The 22,607-nt window shown below is 39.0% G+C and overlaps 2 protein-coding genes across 3 annotated transcripts; one reads left to right on the top strand and one right to left on the bottom strand.

Moving 5' to 3' along the window:
• On the top strand, positions 363-11,149 carry LOC109845285 (cytochrome b5-like). Of its 2 annotated transcripts, XM_020414521.1 has the most exons (4): positions 6,060-6,264; positions 6,386-6,599; positions 10,527-10,593; positions 10,671-11,149. In XM_020414521.1, exons 2-4 carry the CDS (start codon positions 6,570-6,572, stop codon positions 10,928-10,930), a joined length of 357 nt encoding a protein of 118 aa, XP_020270110.1. In that variant the 5' UTR covers positions 6,060-6,264; positions 6,386-6,569; the 3' UTR covers positions 10,931-11,149. The 2 variants fall into 2 exon arrangements, with proteins under 2 accessions (XP_020270109.1, XP_020270110.1); XM_020414520.1 differs by lacking the exons at positions 6,060-6,264; positions 6,386-6,599 and adding an exon at positions 363-523 and having other exon boundaries at positions 10,671-11,138.
• On the bottom strand, positions 13,565-21,640 carry LOC109846359. The gene is made up of 6 exons (XM_020415584.1): positions 21,571-21,640; positions 21,268-21,453; positions 20,327-20,339; positions 18,179-18,353; positions 16,393-16,470; positions 13,565-13,976 (listed from the first exon to the last, which is right to left on the bottom strand). Exons 1-6 carry the CDS (start codon positions 21,638-21,640, stop codon positions 13,893-13,895), a joined length of 606 nt encoding a protein of 201 aa, XP_020271173.1. The 3' UTR covers positions 13,565-13,892.

The following is a 22,607-nucleotide window of genomic DNA, read 5'->3' as shown; positions in this document are numbered from 1 at the left end:
AATCGGGATGTAAGAGTTTAAAGAAAAAATGAGCACAAACTTCCAAAAATACTCATGGTATTAAATCACGTGCATTGCACGTGTGTAAAAACTAGTGACCCAAAATATGGGACCAATAGGGGGGACAAGTGATGTGTCCCCTTCCTATTAGATAATGAGTTGGTTATCATTAATAATGATCAACTCATTATCTAATAGGAGAGAGACATCTCACTTGTCCCCTCTATTGATCTCATATTTTGGGTGCCGTAGCAAAGCTAAAAAAAAACCCAAAGAAAAGCTTCAAAAATATCAGGTGATGGCCACGTGGCCATGATCCCTAATCTCAAAGCAACTTCTTAGGACCCGACGCCCGCCCCCATTGAGCAAATTCTGGTTGTTGGAGAGTTTTTTTTTATTTTTTTTTTATTTTTGAGGGAGAGAGAGGGAGGGAGGGATGCCGACCATCACGAAGCTCTTCTCAGTGAAAGAAGCATCCCAACACAACACCAGAGATGATTGCTGGCTCATCATTGATGGCAAGGTGACGTTTTTTTTTAATTCTAAATTGTGTTTGTTTGGGTTTTTTTAATTCTTTTTTAAAATGATTTCTTGTGGTTTATGTTATTTGGGCTTTCTGGGTTTTATTCAAACTATAAATACGCACCGTATGATTCGATGATTAGCGTAGTTCACTGCACCTGGTCCGATTTTTTTTTTTTTTTTTTTTTTTTTGCGTAGTTCACTGCACCTGGTCCGATTTTTTTTTTTTTTTTTTTGTTATATGCTTGTTGGGTGTCTTAGGGTTTTAGCTTTTTTGGGCATCTTAGGGTTATATGCTTGTCTGGAGCAATATATATTAGTTGGTAGTGATGCCGATTCTTGAGTTTAAGAAGCTTGATTAAATTGGAAAGTGCTTGATTAATTTTGATTTCTCTAGGATGACATTACAATTTACATTGTTATAATGCTTGTAGATCACTGTGGGCTCTGAGAACCACAAGTTGAGGAAGATTAATTAGTAGTTACTAGTTGGCGATGCAAAATGTACAATGCAACAGAAAGCATAGTTCATTTCTTCATTGCTGTTCAGAGTCCTATGAAATGTGTTTTTATCAAAAATCAAATTTGATGATATCCTGCTTCCAACTCTTTGGTTGCCTCAAGGGGGGCCCCTATTTAGCTTCAGACTCTTTGCGTGCACACCCGGTATCGCTCATATATACTCACTAAGCCATTGTGGTTCAATGATGAAGCCCCTACCGCTGCCCCTAACATTCCATATATTTGCCAAAGGAGTAGGAAATGGGGGTGATACTGCAAACTGTTAATAGTAGATGTGTTGGGAAAAACAAGCATAAAATCAGATCAAAAATAGTACAGAACAAACCATATAAGAAAGAAAAAAAATAGCAGAAAGTTAGAAACATCATATTAAATACACTTCAAGTTTGAAATACTTTACAGAAGTTCTGATTCGTCATCTTAACAGAGGACTAGCCTTGAAGAAACTATGCCCCACCCACGGTAGCGTTGGGTCTGCACAGTACTTCCGAGGATGAGACGGCTACAGTCCAAAGAAGTGCTCTTTTCTTAGGAACATCACGACTACTTCAGTTCGCTAGAACCTCTAATACTTAATAGTTTATAGAATAATTAAAAGAAGAAGAAGAATTCATTTTTTTTGTATTTCAAATGATCAGAAGAAACCCTTTTATAAGGTTCATGAGAAACAAATATTTGAATTCCAGTTATTGCAATGTTTGTAACGTCTGTAATAAAACCTATTCAATCCTTGTAATGTTTGTAACGTACGAAACGTTCAGCTGGTTTTAAGTGAGCACATGCAAAACGTTTAAGCTCGTTTAAAGATAGTACGTGCAAAAAGAGCACGCCTCGGACCGCGTGCCCAACCTGAGTGCCTGGCCCGTGCACCCGGACCGCGCACCCGAGCCCCCGCGCACGGTCCCGCTCGCACGAGCCCGCTCGCATGGTCCCGCTCTTACGTGCCCACTCGCTTGCTCGCACGTTCGCTTATATAGCAACATAAGTGTTATAATATTAACAACTTTGTTATATCATATGTAACACGTGTGTTAATTTGAACCAATTAAAATATATTCAATTAGCCAATGTGGGACTAAAATTCACATACTACTTATTAAACATATTTTAATTTTCATCCATGGAATTTAATCATTAAATGATATCTTTCCATAAACACCCTCTAAGATTCATTTATTTTAACAATCCCCCACAATTTCATAGCTGACAGTAATTAAGATTATGCATATCATGCTTTCGGAGAAGGTATCTTCCGATTTGAACATTCCCTACAGTTATTCAATTTTATCACCACAGGCACGAAGTGAAGCTAAATCTTGAACTTGAACCTTTGATGTGGTGATATTCATTGGTAACAACACGATATAGGCTATAGAAGCAATCTTTAGGTTTGACGTATTATGGCCATGCATCCTTATCCTTTTCATGAACAATTTCAAGGAATAACCTCCTTCCTCTAATTGCGTTCACACAATTATGTTCATATAGTTGGGCATCTCCAGGGATGCACTGCTTGCATCTCGTCTTAATGACTTGATCCCATTCAGAGTCGAAACACTCTTACTATACTAGCAGTTATCAACACCTTCCAAGTATACATGATGATAGACTTAGATACATAGTATTAATCTATGATTAGGTGTTTAACTCACTCAATAGTTTGTGGTTACCAAATTGAACCTACCTTGTGGGATCTCCACTCAGATAGGTTGGGTGGCTACCGTCGATGAGTTAGGTAAGGGTTTCAGTCCCATCATCAACCTGGATTTAAGAACTAGTGACAACTCTAATCCTTTTGTAAAGAGATCTGCTATGTTGTCCTTGGACCCGACAAAATCCACAACAATTACCCCTTCATCAATAAACTTCTTCACATTATTTATTCGTACTTGGATATGACCTCAAGTTTTACGGTTATACTTTGAACTTTTAATTCTTGCAATTGTGGTCATATTGTCACAATGCACAGAGATTGCAGAAATATGCTTGTTGATCATGGGCAATTCGGACACAAGTCCCTTAAGCCATTCAGCTTCTAAACCAATAGTGTCCAAAGCGCAATCTCAAATGTAGACCGAGACAAAATGGTCTATTTGACAGATCTCTAGGCGACAACGACACCACCCAAGGTAAATACATACTTTATACAACCATTGCTACCTGAACCCATAGCAATTCAGCTAGCATCACTGTATCCCTCCATAACGGGAGGGAATCTATCGTAATGCAGTACAAGGGAAACAATTCGCTTCAGATACCGAAGTATCCTATCCAAGGCCTCCCAAGAGTCCTATTTGGACAACTAGTGTTTCTACTTAATTTAGAAACCGAATAAGCTATATCCGGTTTCGGACAATTTGCAAGATACGTCAAGCTTCCAATGATCTGAGAATATCTCAATTGAGATACAGAGACTCCACTTACATTCTTGTAGAGAGTTACTATGTAGAGAGTTACTATGTAGAGAGTTACTGAAGGATTATATGAAGTTTTGACGGGTTTGCAATTCTTATAGCCAAAATTTTCAATAACCTTCTCAACATAGTAAGATTGAGAAATAATTATACCCTCAACTGATCTCATCAGTTTTAGGTCAAGAATCACGTCAGCAACTCTCATGTCCTTCATTTCAAACTTACTACTCAAGAATGATTTAGTCTCATTGATTATCTCAATGTTAGATCCAAACAATAGAATATCATCAACATAAATGCACAGAAGAATACAAGAATCACCTCTTACTTTGCTATAAGCGCACTTATCAGACTCAATCATTTTGAAACCAAAATCAATGATAGTTGTATCAAACCTTTTATGCCATTGTTTAGGGGCTTGTTTAAGTCCGTATGGAGATTTCATAAGTTTACATACTTCTCTTTCATTTTCAGGTGCTACAAATCCCTCAGGCTGATCTATATAAATCTCTTCTTCAAGAAAACCATGAAGAAAAGTAGTTTTTGCATCCATTTGGTGGATTGTAAAATCATATATAGAAGTCAATGCGATAAGCATTCTGATTGTGATCATTCGGGCAACTAGAGAGTATGTGTCAAAGAAATTAATGTCTTCAACTTGTTTGAGCCCCTTGGCAACAAGTCTGGCCTTAAATTTTTTTATGGTTCTTTCTGGTTTCATTTTTTTTTAAATTCATTTAGACACAATTGTCCTGCACCCAGGAGGAAGATCAACTAATTCTCATGTCCTATTAGAGACAATAGAATCCATTTTACTTTTGACAGCTTCCTTTCACTGTTTAGCCTCTTTCGAGGCTATAGCGGTTTTGTAGGAAATGGATCCTCCTCGATATTGTAAGTGACAAAGTCACTTTCAAAATCTTTGACGATCCTAGCTCTCTTACTCATTCTAGGTTCATCTAAATCATTTGATTTTTCAGATTCAGATTTAGAACTATTTGCTTCACATTTGCCATCCTTTCCACATGCTCAGGAATGGAAGTTGAGATATATACTGGATTTTTATTAGAAATATTTTAAGACATTCCAGTTTTTATAGGGAAAACATCCTCAAAAAATATTGCTTCACGAAATTCAACAATTGTATTAACATCTATGCTTGGAATTTCAGAGTTGATCACTAAGAATCTCAAAGCCTCAAAGCATATGTGTTTTCTACATAACCTAAAAAAATCTACTGTCTTAGGACCTAGCTTCTTCCTCTTGTGTTCTGGGATTAGCACTTTTGCTAGACACTCCACACTTTAATGTATTTCAAGCTTGTCTTTCGCCCTCTCCAAAGTTCAAATGGACTACTTTCTTTATGTTTCTGAGGGATTTTATTCACAATACGACAAGTCGTATTTAAAGCCTCTCCCCACATATATTTAAGAAGTCCTAAATTTTCAAGTAGACTATTAATCATATCTTTTAAGGTTTTATTTTTCGTTCAGCTACACTGTTAGACTAAGGAGAATAAGAAGCAATTTCTTCATGCACTATGCTAAAAGATGGACATAGAAGAGTAAACTCATTTGATGTATATTCTCCACCTCTATCAGATCTTAACCTTTTAAGTTTCTTGCTAGTTTGGATTTCAGCTTCATTCTTAAAAATAATAAATTTTTCTTGAGCCTCATCTTTAGTTTTAAGCAAGTAAACATAACAATATTTACTATATTCATCTATAAAGGTGATAAAATATTTCTTCATGTTTTTGGTCAAAACACCATTAAATTCACAAATATCAGTATGAAGTAAACCAAGCAAGTTAGAGTTTCTATCAACTGATTGAAAATGTTTCCTTGTTTAGTTGTTGCACATACTTGACATTTCTTACTATGATCCAAAGAATGTTGGAATCATATTAAGATTCATCATTCTTTTTACAGAATTAAAATTAATATGACCAAGATATTTGTGCCAAATATCAAATGATTCAATATTATTACTAACATAATAATCAAAAACAGAAATTTTATTTGTTTCAGAACTAAGAACAGGTTCTGCTCTAACCTATACATCTATCAGAATCATAGCCTTTAAAGATAAAAGATCCAACATGTGACATAACTACTTTATTACATTTAACAAAAAACTCATAACCTTTCCTAACTAAACATGAATCACTGATAATGTTGCGTCGAACAATAGGAACATGATGCACCCTGTGTAATGATAGAACATATGATGCACGGATATGGATACGGGACACGGATACGACACGGACACAGATACGGGATACGGTAAAATCCAAAAAAATAGGATACAGGGATACGACAAAGATTTTTTTTTTAAAATTATTATTATATATAGAAAAATTTATAATAACACCACTTAACACGAGGAACTAATTGGTAAGAAAACTAAAGTCTTAACAGACTAATAAATAAATAGTGAAAGTGTGAGGGCCTATTTGGCAATTAAAGATGAGTTAAGAGACCAATATGCAGTTAACCCATCGGTAATCTATCCAACGGTTGGAATTAATCCAAATATCATCTAATGGTTGCGACAGGCCTATCTGCCATGTATATAAACTGCTTCTAGGGTTTAAGTGTTCCTTCATCAGCCGCAACTCTCAAGCTCTCAAAATCCTTGGCGTCTCGAGAGAGAAAGAGAAAGAGAATCAAAGAGAGAGAGACGAAGAGATCGATCGATCGAGAGAGAGAGAGAGACGAGATCGATGGACGAGGACGACGAGATCTGAGAGAAGACGAGCGACGATATCTGAGAGAAGACGAGGATGAGCGGCGACGGGACTCAGGTAAGTGAAAATATTAGGGTTTCGTTTTGGGTTTGGGTTTCGGTTACGGGTTTTGTCTTTCAGCAATTTTTCTTTTTGTTCGGCAGGACTCAAATCTGATCTTATGGTTTCTTTGACAAAGGGATGTTATGGTTTCGTATTACGAGCACGAGATCTGATCTCGACGAGGACGAGCGACGAGTGGAGCCTATCCGAGGAGCACGAGAGCAGCGACAGGACGAGCGACGGGTGGAGCACGAGATCTGATCTCGACGAGGACGAGGCCGACGAGGACGAGCACGAGATCTGAGAGAAGAGATCGATGGATGAATTCGAGGACGAGCGACGGGACTGAGGTAAGTGAACATTAGGGTTTTTGGCCTTTTGGGTTTAGGTTTCGGGTTACGGGCTATCTTCATTCATCGTTTTTTCTTTGTTCGGTGAATCCAAGCCGTATCTCGGCCCCTGTTTGACCGTGCCCCCCTCAGTTGACCCGTGTTGACCCGTGTCTGACACGTGTCGTGCACGAATCCGTGTTTGATTCGTGTCAGACACGGATTCATGGCCTTCAGGGGAGTATCCGTGCTTCATAGGATAGAACTCTCCCTGAAAGAAACTTTAGGTCCACTCGTCCATATCCTAACACTTTAGATGCAATTTGGTTCTCCATCTTCACAGTATTTTTATTTGCAGGCTGGTAAGAAACAAACAATAATTTGTCAACACAAATGTGTACGTTTGCACCAGTGTCTATCAACCATTCATTTGGTTCATAAATATTTAGTAATTCAGGGTTAATTGAAACATACCCTTCTATGGACCCATTAGGCTCAGTCATAACCATGTTAACCTGAGGCACACTAGTGGACCCTGGATTGGCTTTAGCTTTTTTGTATGATAAGCTTTAGCCCAATATCCAACCTGTCCACAGTTCCAACATGGTTTGTTTGCTTTTGGTTTCTTTTGGATCTTAGATTTGGCTTTGATTTTGTCATCTAGTTTGCTATTATGTTTGTTTTTAAGCTTTTTCCCAGAAGTTATAACATTTGCTTTAAGTTGGTGCTCAACAAGCATAATATATTTCTGATTCTTATGCTCTTCCTCGATATCTATGGCAATCATCAAGTCATCAAGATTTATTTTTTCTTTACGATGCTTGAGAGACATTCCAAAAGTCTCCCAAGAGTTAGGAATTCTCGATGATTGTCATAACTTGAAATTTTCAAGAAGCTCCATTTCAGCTTCTTGAAAAGCATGGAGAATGAACAGAAGTTCATGTGCTTGTTCTGTTACTGATTTACCCTCGACCATTTGAAACTTTAAGAACTTGGACACATAATATTTTTCAAGACCGATGTCTTCAGTATTATATTTTCTGTCCAGTTCATCCCATAATGCATTTATAGTGGCCGAAGAAGAACAATAGACATCAAAGAGCACGTTGGACAGAGCCAACAAAATGCATCATCTGGATATTTGGTCCTTCTCCGTCCACTGTGCAATGTTATCTACACTATTAGGATATTTTTCATCTAGTTTTGGGCATTCTATTAATATCATTGCCAACAGCCCCTTAGTTATAAGCCAGATCTTCATACGTTATTGTCAACGTTTGAAGAACTGACCAGTGAACTTTTCAAGCATTCCAGACATGTCCATTTTAGAGGCATATGAATCAGATCCAACTCCAGAAGCAGGCGACATAACTAAAATTAAAATTAGTTTCTTCAAGACTGTTGGGAAAAACAAGCATAAAAACAGATCCAAAATAATACAGAACAAATCATATAGGAAAGAAAGAAAAGAGCAGAAAATGAGAAACATCATATTAAATATATTTCAAGTTTGAAATATTTTACAGAAGTTTCGAATCGTCCTCTTAATAGAGAATTGGACTTGAAGAAACTATGCCTCATCTACGATAGCGTTGGGTCTGCATAGTACTTCCGAGGATGAGATGACTGCAGTCCAAAGAAGCGCTCTCTTCTTGTGAACACCACAACTAGTTCTTCAGTTCGCTAAAACCTTCAGTATTTAACAGCTTATAGAATTATTAAAAGAAGAAGAAGACATGAGATTTTATTTTTTTTGTGTGTTTCAAATGATCAGAAGAAGCCTTTTTATAAGGTTCATGAGAGACAAAGATTTGAATTTCAGTTATTGCAATGTTTGCAATAAAACCTATTCAATCTCTGTAATGTTTGTAACGTATGAAACGTTCAGCTGGTTTTAAGTGAGCACATGCAAAACGTTTAAGTTCGTTTAAAGACAGCACGTGCAAAAAGAGCAGCACACGCACCGGCCCGCGCGCACATGCCCGCTCTCTTGCTCGTACACTCGCTTATATACCAGCACAAGTGTATAATATTAACACATTTGTTATACTATATATAACACGTGTTAATTTGAACCAACTAAAATGCATTCAATTAGCCAATGTGGGACTAAAACTCACATACTACTTATTTAAAATGCATTCAATTAGCCAATGTGGGACTAAAACTCACATACTACTTATTAAACACATTTTAATTTTCATCTATGGAATCCAATAAAACTCACATACTACTTATTAAACACATTTTAATTTTCATCTATGGAATCCAATCATTAAATGATATTTTTCCATAAACACGGTTAAGATTCATTTATTTCAACAAGGTGTCCCTGAATGGTGACCATAACCACACATATTCTTCGATCTGGATTGATATGATACCTGATCTATAACCGCTCTCCTTGCTTTCTTTTCTTTTGAAAACATTCTCTCTCATTTTGGCGTATGCTAATGTTTCCAACTCATCTATCTCAGCACTGTTGTAAGGGAGGATACAATCATACGACAGGAGTCAAGAGTATATCTTGTCTGGATGACCATTTTTTTTTCCAGCTACGTATCCCCATAGCTAGTCAGAATCTTGCTAGGATTCATTTTCATTCTAATATGAGTGATGCTAGTGTTTGAGAGAGGATGAGTGAATATAGCCACTGATGCTAAATGGTTTTTTTTTTTTGAGAAAAAGGATGGATTACTATATAGTAATCCAGCCAGCTAAATATAACAGGTTGTTACATATAAAATGCACATTTTCCAACCAAAAAATGTGCACAAAAAGTCAACTGAAAATACAAAAGCACCAAAACCCTTTTGTACAAAGATTAAAACTCCCAAAAGAAAGCTTAACTACCACAAAAGAAGTATCATATCCAACAACAATCTTACTCATCACCATATAAACTAAAGCACTGAAGATTGAGGTTAATCCAGTTGAATCACGATACTGTTCTCCATTACGATGCTAAATGGTTATATACATACATATTGTAAATTGATGTAATATACACAGCATACGTATGCATGCGCATCATGATTACACTTTTTTACATTGGGAATGTTGAAGGATAATGTATAACATCTGGAAAAAAGATTCCAGAAAGAGCATTACATTCGTACTACAGTTAATTATTCATATCTACCATCGTAAATACATGTCAAATTGCTGGGACTTTTGCTGGGAGATTTATATTCTGTAATATAAAAAGGTTGAAATTGATGCTTATTTATTATAGGAAAAGAGTTTTCCTTTACTGGTGATAGTAGAAAAGATAGGTTATCTATAAAAGACTACTGGTTTTTGTGGAGGACCTGAAAGCAGTTTTCTAACTGGATGCGTATAGGTGCTAGCTGATTGATTGGACAAGAATAAGATAAGTGGTTCGCATGTACTTACATTAGTTATATAGATAAGATTGAGATCTATAATAGTATAACGATCTTCTGTCAAGCAAGAAACATAACCTCTAATCGGGCTATTAGACCTGAGGTTGTCAATTCGGAAGAGATTGTGATCCCTGACATGAAGAAGCCTGAGGTCTATACTGATTTTTGTTTCAGTGTGATGATGTATGAAATTATAGTGTTTGGAGTTCGTTAGCAACACTGGACACCGCAGGAGGTAGATCAATAGAAAGATACTCAAACTAAATATACATGGTCATGACTCGTGAGATATACCTGGACCAAATTTATAGTGAACTTTTAGTTGTTCCAAAATTTGCAATTTTCTTGGACAGGAAAAATATGTGAATTTTCTTTTTCTTTTGGTACTCATATGGATTCTAGTACTGGATTCGATTAGAGTGTGACCAAAAGGGCTGTACTGTTTCTTAACATTATCTCCTGTTGGTAAAATACTCTTGATTTAGATAGAAACAGAGTATTTTCTGAACTAGAAAGAATACTGCCTGTTGAACTCGATTTCATACAGCTTGGTTAATGACAGGTATATGACGTGACAAAATATCTGGACGATCACCCGGGTGGAGATGATGTTCTCCTCTCTGCAACTGGTATTTTCACAAACTCGATATTGAAAATCTTGGCTCACTGCATTTAAAATATCATTTTATGATATCCCCATCTTCAGGGAGAGATTCAACCGAAGATTTTGAAGATGCTGGCCACAGCTCAGATGCTAGAAAGCTCATGGAGGAGTTTTTCATAGGAGAGATTGACACAGACTCAACCGCCATCCCAGAGCTCGAGATATTTACAAAGGATCATCAGAAGTCTTCAGACCTTGCTAACAAGTTTCTGAACAAGGCAGTTCAATACTGGGCTTTCCCCGCGGCAGCCATTGGGATCCCAATTGTAGTAGCTGCCCTCTTATACTCCCACAAGAGATAATAAGTGTTTCTGTATTTGTTATTTTGTCAAATTCATCTATATGGAGATGATTGACACTGATTTCTATTTGTCCATCTCACTGCTGGTCTGAATCAGAGATTAGAGTCCTTTAATGACAATGAAATTTGAAGAATGTATGCTACATGCTTGAGCACAAAAGTTACCTTGGTGACATATTGATAGCTCATAACGTTTTAGTTTGAGAACCCTTGCTGCCTTTGTCTTCCGTTTCTTTTTTAAGTTACCAAATTTCTATCCTAAAGTGTTCTTTTCATGATTATTTTTCATGAAAATGGCAAATATGTATTGATTGCGCCTCTTCTCACATAAAACTACTTTAATCAATGAAAATAAATGTTTTACGGCTCATGTTCTGGATAACAAAAAAAATAAAAAAAAAATAAAAAAAACTGAAGGCGAGTGCGATGACTTAACACGATTTACGTTCTCGGGGAAGAAAATCTTGCTTTAGACATGTTTCTCATATGGTTGTTAAGAATACGGAAACAGGTTTTATCACCAGGAAATTCCATTGTTTAAAATAGTAATAATAATAAAAAAGTTCAGGACGACCAGCTAATTTCCCAAATCTAGATGCCCTGTGCTTGCATCAAAATGCGTTGTTACCCTCAAATCTAGATGAGCTGTACTTGCAGTAACCTGTAACATAACTTTTGCTGCTGGTTTCTTGATGATCGATCTTGTTCATCTTTGTGGAATGCGAGATACATGTACAGTACAACTGCCGTGTTACCGCCCGCCGTCTGCATACATGATGCATTTTGCTTAACATTGTGATATAAGACGTACAAATCGATGGATATCTATTTAAATTCGGCGCAGAAAGGAGGAAGGGTACTAGACTGAACCATATTTACGAGGATAGCTGATTCCCCCGTTGCTTCATCATACAAGTTCAATGGCCTTCTGTTAATAGAGACCAGTTGAGATTTTAATGATGTTCTAGCTGCGGGGGGATAAACCGGGCTCAATCTAGAGTTCGATGGGTCTTACACAGAAGTTAGGAATCAATTTTAGATAAATGTGATCCATTCAAAAATAACATTGTATACTATTCCAACTCTTCCACTGCGGGCATGGCAGCTAAACATGATGATTTCATTGCATTTAGATAGACAATGATCTCCAGGAGGTTCGTCTATCGGGTACTCTCGTTGTTGTTTCCTGTAATATTCATCAGTATAGCATGATATGCAAACGGTCAAACATGACGCAAATCAACATTCAATTTGGAAGCAAGTTGCGGAGCGCAGCTAAGTGGCGACCAACTAATGACCGCACTGTTGGGAAATTACGCAAATTCTCCTATAATCAGATTTACGAGAAAGCAAAATAAATATGGAATAATAAGACACGCAAATTTAACGTGGTTCAACACAAAATTGCCTACGGCCACGTGCTGCGGTAGATCTTTCACTAAGGGGAGAATTTACAAACACTCTCACAAATATTCACAACCAAATTTCACTCTGAAAATTACTCTCAATTTTCTCTCACTGAGTGTTGCCTCTCAATTTTTCTCTCACTTAGATTGATGCCCAGCACTCTCTCTCTCTCTCTCTCGGATGCTTTATATAGAAAAAACATCACCTTTATACACCTTTCTTTTCTCTCTTTGTCAACAAAACATTCTCTCTTTGTCAACAAAAGAAGCTCATCCTTTCCCCTTTTTTGTTATCTTGCTCCTTATGTGGCTTGATTTTGTTGACAAAAAACAAGGCAGCCACAATTTTTCGGTGACTTTCAGTGCGTGAATATTTGACCAACCTGTGGTGGTGCACAATTGAAGTGGTGCACAACTAAGATGGAGCATAGCTAACCAGGTGCGCAGCTGATATGGCGCATAGCTAATGGGGGCGCCCAACTAAAAAGGGTGTACAGTAACTAAGTGGCACATGACTAAAGCGGTGCACACGTAAGTGACACATAAGTAAAGTGGTGCACAACAAAAGTTCTAAAAAGATATGCAGAGTAGTTGGTCACGGTATGACAACGCAATAGCGCACCCGTGCGAGACAAGTTCTCAATAGTGTTTAGCTCACAGGTTTGCTGTGTCACGCTCCAAAACTGTAGCGAAAATTCATAAATACGGGTTATGCAACAACGACGACTCATGCAAAAGACAATTCCCGTGCACGAGTAAAGCCTAGCACTTCATATCACATAGTTTAACTCTCATGGCTGCCGAGGTATACCCTCACGCCACAGAGGATGGCGCTCAAGTTAACCTCACACCAAGCGTATACCATTTGATCTTTGACCTCATGTTAGCACCCCCTTAGTCTGCCTCAAAAGTTGGGTTTTTTAGCTTGTCTTGTCCACGAGGGGATCCCCCTCTGAAGAGAGGTGATCCACATCGAAGGAACTCCCTTTAGCTCCAAACTCGAGTAGTAAAGAACAACTCAACAACAATGACGTCCCCGTGGCCAACGGAGCAAGGAGCATAGTCTCCCTCGGCACACTTTCCCCGAATCAAAATACTTGTAAATTGTAATTTTTGTTTTTTAGTCAAGAAGAGCAACGCAAAACTTCATACTTTGTGACTCTTTTTGTCCAGGATACGGTGTTTATCAGATGATGACAGAAGTACATTCATTCAGAGTAGAGATTTGCTGTGATGAATCTTAACGGAACATGATCTCGTAATCCGGCATCATAGATTAACAACACAGCGCAGCCACACCTGAGATGATTGTATCTTGTAGCAGTATTAGGACACAAGCCTCTTTAACTTCTACCAGTTCAACTAAGAAGCCGATGAAGGATAAAGCTTAAATTACACTAAATGCACACGCTGCCGAAACGAGTTTTGAGTTGTGACAGGTAGGTGAGGAAACAAACACAGTTCATAGAAGACAAATTGTACAAATGCTCAACCCTACTTCCCCTGATGGAATGCAGATACGATCCATGAGCTGTATGCTCCTAACCTTGTAGATTCTCATGTAGTTGGAGATAATTGCCTCAGTTTTGCTTGTAACACAAGCCCCACTTCGTCTGCCATGCTTTTCTTCTTAGAAGCAACCTGCATAATTGATTATAAATTTAATAACTTGTTGCAGGAAGCACAGTTCTCAACAGTCATTAGTCAACAGAAACCCTGCATGAGTATATATAGCTTAAGGAAGATGGATACTTGGGTAACAAGAAAGATTCAATGCGTCGACCAACCTTAGCTTTTTTGATAAGAGTAGTGAAAATCTTATTGACTAATTCGATCATTCTCATGTTCGGCCAGAAAGAGAACACCATGTACCCATAAGCTAGTTTATAAGAAACAGATAAACAAATTTGTTTTTTGATATTACCAATCCAGTAGATTCTTTTACAATCAACTTAAGAAGCAGAAAAGCATACCCTACAAGCTTTGTGCCCATAATTCGTTAAGGTTATAAAAGAATAGATTACAGAACTCATCATCCCGCAGTAGGTTAAGCTTAATAAAGACAGACATTGTTTTCTACTTATATTAAGAGAGCTGATGGGAAATACTAGCTATCATGCTTACTTTCCAGAGCAGATGAGCAGTCTATCTCTTGTTTTGACTCAATGTAGAAGTTCAAGAACTATACTATTTTAGCAGGGCATGTTGTATATCTAGCTTTAAAAGTTCAGTGAACTAAAGGAGACAATGTAAATCAAAATGTAGCAAAAGCATTCATCATCTCATCAACCAAAATGGGTGTTTACACACTTTCCAAAAGCAATTAGGAAGTTGAGTAATATCTATGATTATCCAATGAGACAGTTAATACTAGGGATTAGCACAATCACTTCATGCGTATACCGACTGACATGCNTATCCCCCCCCCCCCACCCCACCCACAAAAAAAAATCAACAGTTGCCCAGTGGGGGAAAAGGAAGAAATAAAGCTGGTAATCTCCTATGCTATTTGTATTCAAAGCCCTAAGATACTCATGCAACTTTAAAACCCCCTTGCATCTTGCCAATTTGGAAACATATATTGCAATTCCTTAGTAATCTAATAGAACAGGACATACTAGACATTAGTACTTGGTAACAAACAGTAATGACGTGCCACTTCATTCTGCCACTTCATATGAAAATGATGCAGAACTAATAACCAGGAACTTGAGCAAACTTCAAATGAGGAATGAGAGCCAACATCACAGCATATTAAGGGGAAAAAAGATTCTGCCATGCTCCGCATGAACTTAAATGTAAAACCATTGTCAAAGCAAGATAGTGCGGAAAAACGCTCAAAGAAAAGTTAACGAAACATGCAAATATTTATAGCATTTTCTATTAACTTTGCTCTGGGGATCCTTCATACTGCATGAGATCACTATAATAAGGATGGTCCATGAAAGAACTCCCAAGATAACTGAAAGTTTGCTCACAAGCACTCTTCAAGACGTGAGAAGTATCCCTAATCGCCTTAACCTCTATACCTGTCTCCCTCTTCTATGCTTTTCCATCCAAAATCCATCCAAAACCATGCAGGTTTGGAGGTCAACTAGAGTAGAAAACTTAGATTTGTAAATCAATGTGTCAAACATATTGCAGATTGAGACTAAAGAGAAGCTATCAATAATTGGGTAAATTTCAAAAAATCTACCAATACTTTGGGGCGTTTCCCATGATCCCCCCCCCCAATTAAAAAAACAAATTTGTGCTTCCAATTAAACACCAAAATACTTTTCCAACATAACCCCCACCCCTAAAGTGATGAAAATGACCCTCGGACAAAAACAATCCTTTTTCATTCTTTTTAATAAATCTTTCGCAAAACAAACCCTCACAATCTCTCAAAATTTGTTGCCGGCAACAGGTGGGTGGGTAGGAATTGCTTTTGTTTTAAAAAATTATTAAAAATAATGGCTATTTGTTTTTTTTCCTCTGAGCATTTTCATCATTTTGGGGTTATGTAAAAGAAGTTTCGATGTTTAGTGGGAAAAATGGAGGGTTTCGTGAGGAATGCCACAAAGTATCATTGGGTTTTGTGAAATTTACCCCTAAAGTTTCTCAGAGTTTGGAAGGGAAATGAGGACAGGTTTGCTATAGGATAGTGCATTCGACCAGCAGGCACATATGAACACAAGGATCAAAACTGAGTATAATTTTCAACCAGCGTGGTGTATTACCATAAGGAATTTCATGACGACAAATCCTGAAAATTACCTGAAAAGATGAGAAATTTATATCTAGGCTAGACCATGGAAAATGAAATAATAAACAAAATTTCTTTTAACTATTGAATTTGCGGAATAATATATATTCATGTTTATCATATAATCAGTAGTAACACAAATTATAGCTGACTGAAACAATGTCAGCGAAAAGAACTAAAGATTTCAAACCTGCGCTTTCAGATAAATATTTCATTATTCCAAAATACAGATAATATAAGCTCCTCTAAGCATAAATGTGATGGGAAGGATATTGCTGAATGAAAGCACTGGGTTTTTACAATTCATACCTCTATAAGCTCTTCGTAATTAGATTTCAGCAAATTGATTTTTCGTTCACAATAATTCTTGCCTTCATCCATTGTTTTCTGTACCAAAGAAATCATCAATATCAAAAGATACATGCAGACTTTGTTAAGACATACACGCGCGCGCGAGCATGTGTACAAAGTAACCATATTTTGTGCTGAAAGTCATTCGTAACATTATATGAAGTATGGACTAACACGATATACAAGGAGTAATATTGGGTATGTAAAAAAACCACAAATGCAGCATATGATGGAGTAATACGTTAATCCAAGAGGAAATAGGGTTTAGCGACCACTGTTTCACCACATTTCAACGAGGTTGTTTGCAAAAGATATCAATGCCATGTCAGAAATATGGGGAGATTGTCTTAAGTTTCCTATTAGATTTTTATTACGAAATCTCCAGGCTAAAGTAATATCATCGTTATTCTCCAGCTAGAGGGTAGTGTTCTGATGGTGCACGTTAAAGGGCGATCTCTTTCACGTGCGCGCTGCTCAAGTCTTTGAATTTTCCGGCGAGATGGGAGGAAGCGAAAGGCAGTGGTGGCTACTCCAGTTCCGGCGGCTACTAAGGTTTCGTCTACGGTCGATGATGGTCGTGATTTGGAGTTCAGACTGGGGGGAACTGTAGCTCAAATTTTTGCTCTTTCTAGGGCGAATTCGATAGAAGCTGTTGCTCCTTCGTCTAGATTCAAGGATCAAGCTATCTTGGATGGTTCCTCTGGATCGGGGAGCTTGTCTACTGTTAGATTAGAGAATCATGGTGAAAAGGGGAGTGGGGTTCTGGAGGATTTGGGGATTTCTTGCCCAGTTGGGAATAATAACAGAGCAAATGTGAATGGAGAGGGATCTAGGAGTAAGAGTCCAAGGTGGGTGGATTTAGCTGATCAAGAGGAATTGCAATCTGATGTGGAGCCTGAAGTTGACAATGACTCACAAAAGGAGCATCATTCAGCTGTGGATGCTGAACTTGATGATCACACAAAGGATGGACAGAAAGAAACCTTAAATGGATTGGCGTAATTTGTCAACCGATAATCACAAATACACCAATTCATTTTGAATGAAGAAGAAGGGATAGAGGGTTCTCGGCATTGGTCTACATCTTTGGTGGGAAATGTTCAGGGTTTGGCTGCTGGCTTTAGATCCACGGAGAACTATGTTAAACTGCATTGAGAGAAATTTGGCAAGCAAAAAATATTAGTGATAAAACCTGGAACGTTCTTGCTCCAACTTGCTTCTGGTGAGGAGAGAAAATGTGTTAGGAGTGTGGGCCTTGGTTCTTTGGAGGGAAACCCATATGGCTGCAGCCTCGGGAGTATTGATTTTAATCCTGATAATCTTGAGATGAATGTTTTTCCTATTTGGATCCAATTATCATCAGATTTAAGGTCGAATCTATGGATCGCTACTGTATTTCTAAGATTGCAAGTGTTGCGGGTAAGCCTGCTTGCACAGATAAATTGACAACCACAAGAGATCGATTGGCTTATGCCAGAGTTCAAAGGGCCTCATGCGGTAGTCTTGATTGAAGCTAAAGATAGTTCAAGAACACAAGCCAAGGCGGTGTAATGTATGTAAGAAGCTGGGTCCTTGGGAGGTTCAATATTTCAAAAAAAAAAAAGAAATTTGTTTGGGTTTCAAAGAAACAAGTAGCTCAACCTAAGACTACCATATGAAATTAATGATTCCTACCATATGAAATTGCGGTAGTAATAAAGGTTCTTTTTTTTTTTAATGAGGGGGAAGGAAAGCGGGGGCGAACCTCGATGAAATAGCCGGTGCCGACGTCGACGAGGACCCTGTCGGCGTCATCGAGGGTGCCGGGGACGTAGAGGGAGGCGGTGAGAGGGACCAGCCATCCTTTTGCTGAGGGGCTGCCCGGAGAGGTCGTTGAGGGCCGGAGGGAGGCGCCGCGCGAGTCGGGACGGAGGCGGTTCCTGTGATCTTGTTGCAGGCTGCCTCAGATATTCACCTCCAGATCGACTGCTCTTCACCGCTTTTCAGCTGCTCACGCGCACTCAGCTGCGATAATCGGAGACGACGCTGTTCGACGCCGCCATCGCGCCATGACCGCGCTGTATATTTCGTTCTTGGGCGGCGCGCCTGTTTTTTTTCGGAGGCAGCGAATAAGTCGGCAGGCAGTGCAGACAGGCGGCGAATGAGAGGACGGGAAGCCGCGGCGAGGGTTTTGTCGACAGATTGAATGCGATTCGTTGCAAAATAAGGCACGCCCGTCATTTCTGCGTATCTTAAATAAGCGTGACATAGAACACAACATTAGATTCTTTTTACGGTAATTTAGTTGGTAGTAAAAAATATTAAAATGTCTGTTGACGCATTTTCACTTCCTACTAAAATTGGCCTAGGCACACCCCCAACCACAACCTCAATCACAACTCTTCTCTCTCATTTTGCCGTACCCACGTGGCACGGGTTCCATATGCGAGAGTTTGTGAAAATTTTTAAAATCCCTATGGGAACCCCGGTGCACATCAGTTAACAAATGATGAGAGGGGTGATACGTGCCCTGATGTGGTTGAGGAGTACGTGGTTTGCGCGCGGGTGATAGCCCTTTCACTTTTCTAACTAAAAAATATTACAGAAATAAATCCGATATAACATTTCATACCTGAAATAAACTTTGTCATTACTTGATCTGTTATGAGATCGGGAGAGCATGTGTTTGTGACCGTCGCCAAAGAGTTCGCGAGTGAGCCAGCTCGCGCGTAGACGAGAGGATCTAGTGTCGGAGTCCCTTGAAATGATCAAATAGCTTCATTGTTGAAATGCAGCGAATTGCTTCAGAATTAAAGTGCACCCGATTTAAACGTATCTTGCTGGGACGCGCATACTAGGTCTCGCTCATAAGACATTTTGCAGTTCGTAATTTTGCTGAAAATTGTTCAATTTATCCGCTAGCTTTTAGTCCCTGTTTGTACGCACATAAACTGCTGTAGGTAGAGTGTTTCTAGATCCAAACACGCTGAAGCGGTTTATCTGGGCATCTTGTTGATGCAGAACCCACAAAGGAAGGTATCTATGGTTTCATGGGTCAGTTCTCTAGGGACTCCGAGATCTTAAGACGTACATCGCCGTGGCAGGTGTCTTTAGTGTTAACTTGACAAAATTTAGGCTACGGTCTAGTTAGTTAATGCAGACAAACACTGAATAGGGTGGTCAGTGTTGCCCGACTTATATTTGTTCTCCTTGAAGATTCTTTTAACGTACAATACGATCATCGCGTACTACATCAAGGGGTACTGACCGTATGCCTCTTGGCATTAAAGCGGCTAACAATTAACTAGTATGGTTCAGTCTTCCGAATATTCACGGAAAGATCTCTAGTCTTCAACTTACGGCCCTACATTTTGGTAATCGACGTGCCTGGTGTTTGTGGCCGTTTATGGTGTCTGGCTTTTCTGTTAACAAAAACGCGATTGAGAAGTCCGATTTGTTTTTCTGCTTCCAAATAACACACCAACCAGTTTTTAACGCTTACTTCTCAAAACAACAAAAACCTTTAATAGCCCCTACATTTACCAGTTCCCCAACAACATCAAACCCAAGCCCTTTCACATACTGATCTCATCCTTTACCCACCGTCAGCCTCATCGCCGTCGCCGTCCCGCGACCACAGTCGCACCAAGGGGTTTGTCGGGTCTTCGTTGTCACGCCTATCCCATTCGTTTATCATCGCCCAAAATCTCATCCAATGCCGCCGTCGCTACGAGTTCCCCCAAAGACCCGCGGTTGCCCGGTCGCCGATCACGCCAGATCCTTCCGGCTGTCAGTCGCCTCGTCTCCAGATCCCGTCGTGTCATCCCGTGGATCCTCGTCACCTCGTTTCTCAACATCGTCCAAAATATGTAAGACCGTTTCCGTGGATCCCCGTCGCCGTCGCCTAACCCACCTTTCCTTTTTCCCTGAAAATTGTTGAATTGTTATTGGTTAATTTTTTCAAGTAGTTCGTTGTTGTTCCTACCAATCTGTATCCTAAAATGCGGCCCGATTTCTAGAGAGACTATTCCTGATCTAAGATCTTTTCGAAACGGATACAGTAAGTCTCCATCCCATACCCTTCTCGCACTAAGCCAGAAAGCAAGAGGGAATCACGGAGCAGCAAGACTGTCCGTCAAAGCCTCTCGTCCAAAACGGTTGATTTTCGGAAATATGCTCTGCGCAATAGTCCGACTAAGTATGACACGTCTACCCTAGTGTAGATATCCGTCGACACAATTGGCAAAACCGACCTCCTAGCCCGAATAGGCAGTTGCAGAATGTCATTCTTGGCAGACAATAATACTCAGCAGCGAACAGGCCTCAAAAGATTATTGCCAGGATCAAAGCTGAAGAACAAAGTAAGTAGGATCAACCTGAGCAATCAGGACCAAGTACCCAGCCTTCTATCCTGAGCAATCGGACCAAGCCCAAATCTCCTTCAGTCAGAAGGGCGGAAGATACTACGGCACTAAAAAGACTAATCCTCTTTCAGAGGATGCGGCGTCTCCAATAACTATCATGTTTAACTCGTTAGGATAGTTGGCCTTACTAGGCGACGAGCTGTGTCAGTGTGTCATGTTCTACTCCTTCCCCCTTGCACTTTGTTCAACTAAGGACTGGCGGGTTGGTTAATTTTATAGTCATTGGATCTATGAATAATAAATTTTCTGAGTTATCTATGTTCAAATGGAAATAACTTTTGTCAACCATAAAAATCCACAAAAATATTCACGTTAACAGTTACCTCTGATAGTCCATCAACCTTGCCAATCAATTCTTTAATAAGATCGGCGATGTCCACAAAAGTATTACCTTAAACAGATATTACCTCTGATAGTCCATCAAACTTACCAATCTTCTTCAATAAGATGGCCATGTCACTCAAAACTATCATGTTAACAGTTACCTTCTGATAGTCCCTCAACATTGCCAATCCTTCTTCAATACAGATGGCCCATGTCCACAAAACTATCACGTTAACAATTACCTCTGATATTCCATCAACTCTGCCAATTCTTCCTTCAATAAGATGGCATACTGTCTATAAAACTATCACGTTAACAGTTACCTTTGATAGGTCCCTCCAAGCTTGCCATCCTGTCTTTTCAATAGGGATGGCATGGTCCACAAAACATAATCACATTAACAATTTACCTCTGATAGGGTCCCTCAACTTGTCAATCATCCTTTCAATAGGGATGGCAGAGTCCACAAAACTATTCATTGTTACAGTTACTCTGGCATACGTCCATCAACTTGTCATCTTCTTCAATAAGCATGGCCATCAACAAAACTATCACCGTTAACAGTTCACCTCTTGCATTAGTCCTCTCAACTAGCCAATACCTCTTCAATAGGATGGCAGCGTCATAAACTCATCACAGTTAACAGTTACCTCTGAAATAGTCCCTCAACTTAGCCAACCCTCTTTAATATGCGATGCAGGGTTCACAAAACTATCATGTTAACAGTTACCTCTGATAGTCCATCAACTTGCCAATCTTCTTCAATAGGATGGCATGTTCTAAAAAACTTATCACGTTTAACAGGTTACCTCTGATAAGTCAAAACTCATCAGATAATGGCACCCTACCTGGGTGATGTGGACTCTATTCTGACTTCACTGTGATAGTGCCCACTTAGGTGATGTTCTTGTCTACCTCTTTTTATTCCCCTGCTAAGTCTTAATCAAGACTGCGGGAGTTTGATACTTGGAATTCCACTGCAGATTAGAGTAACGAATCTTTCACATCGTCCGAGTTAACATTACACTTCTGACGATCATCATCCCCACAGAGTTATGCATTTCAGTTTGACCATTCACTCCCATTTCTCACGTTAACAATACACCTCTGATAATTCAACTTATTAATCCTTGACTAATAAGGAGGGGGGCGGTTGTATAAGTCCTCAATAATTGCTCAAATCGCCAATTCTTCCCCAGCAAGACACTAATGTCTTCAAAAATACTAATCACTTCTGATGCCATAAAACTCACCTAAGCAAGTCTCCCCAGCGAGACGCTAATCCCCAAAATTCTTGTGCAAAGTTCACAAGTACAGTCCAAATTCTTGTCACCGTTTAATAATACACCTCTGACAAAACCCAACTTATCAATCCTCGTCAACGAGGATAATAAGTCCCCAAAGTTGCTCAATCGCAACTCATAAATCCTATCACAGTTAACACTA

Source organism: Asparagus officinalis, chromosome 6 (assembly GCF_001876935.1).
Source record: "Asparagus officinalis chromosome 6, Aspof.V1, whole genome shotgun sequence".
Taxonomy (NCBI): domain Eukaryota; kingdom Viridiplantae; phylum Streptophyta; class Magnoliopsida; order Asparagales; family Asparagaceae; genus Asparagus; species Asparagus officinalis.
This window is presented reverse-complemented; position numbering and strand designations above follow the sequence as displayed.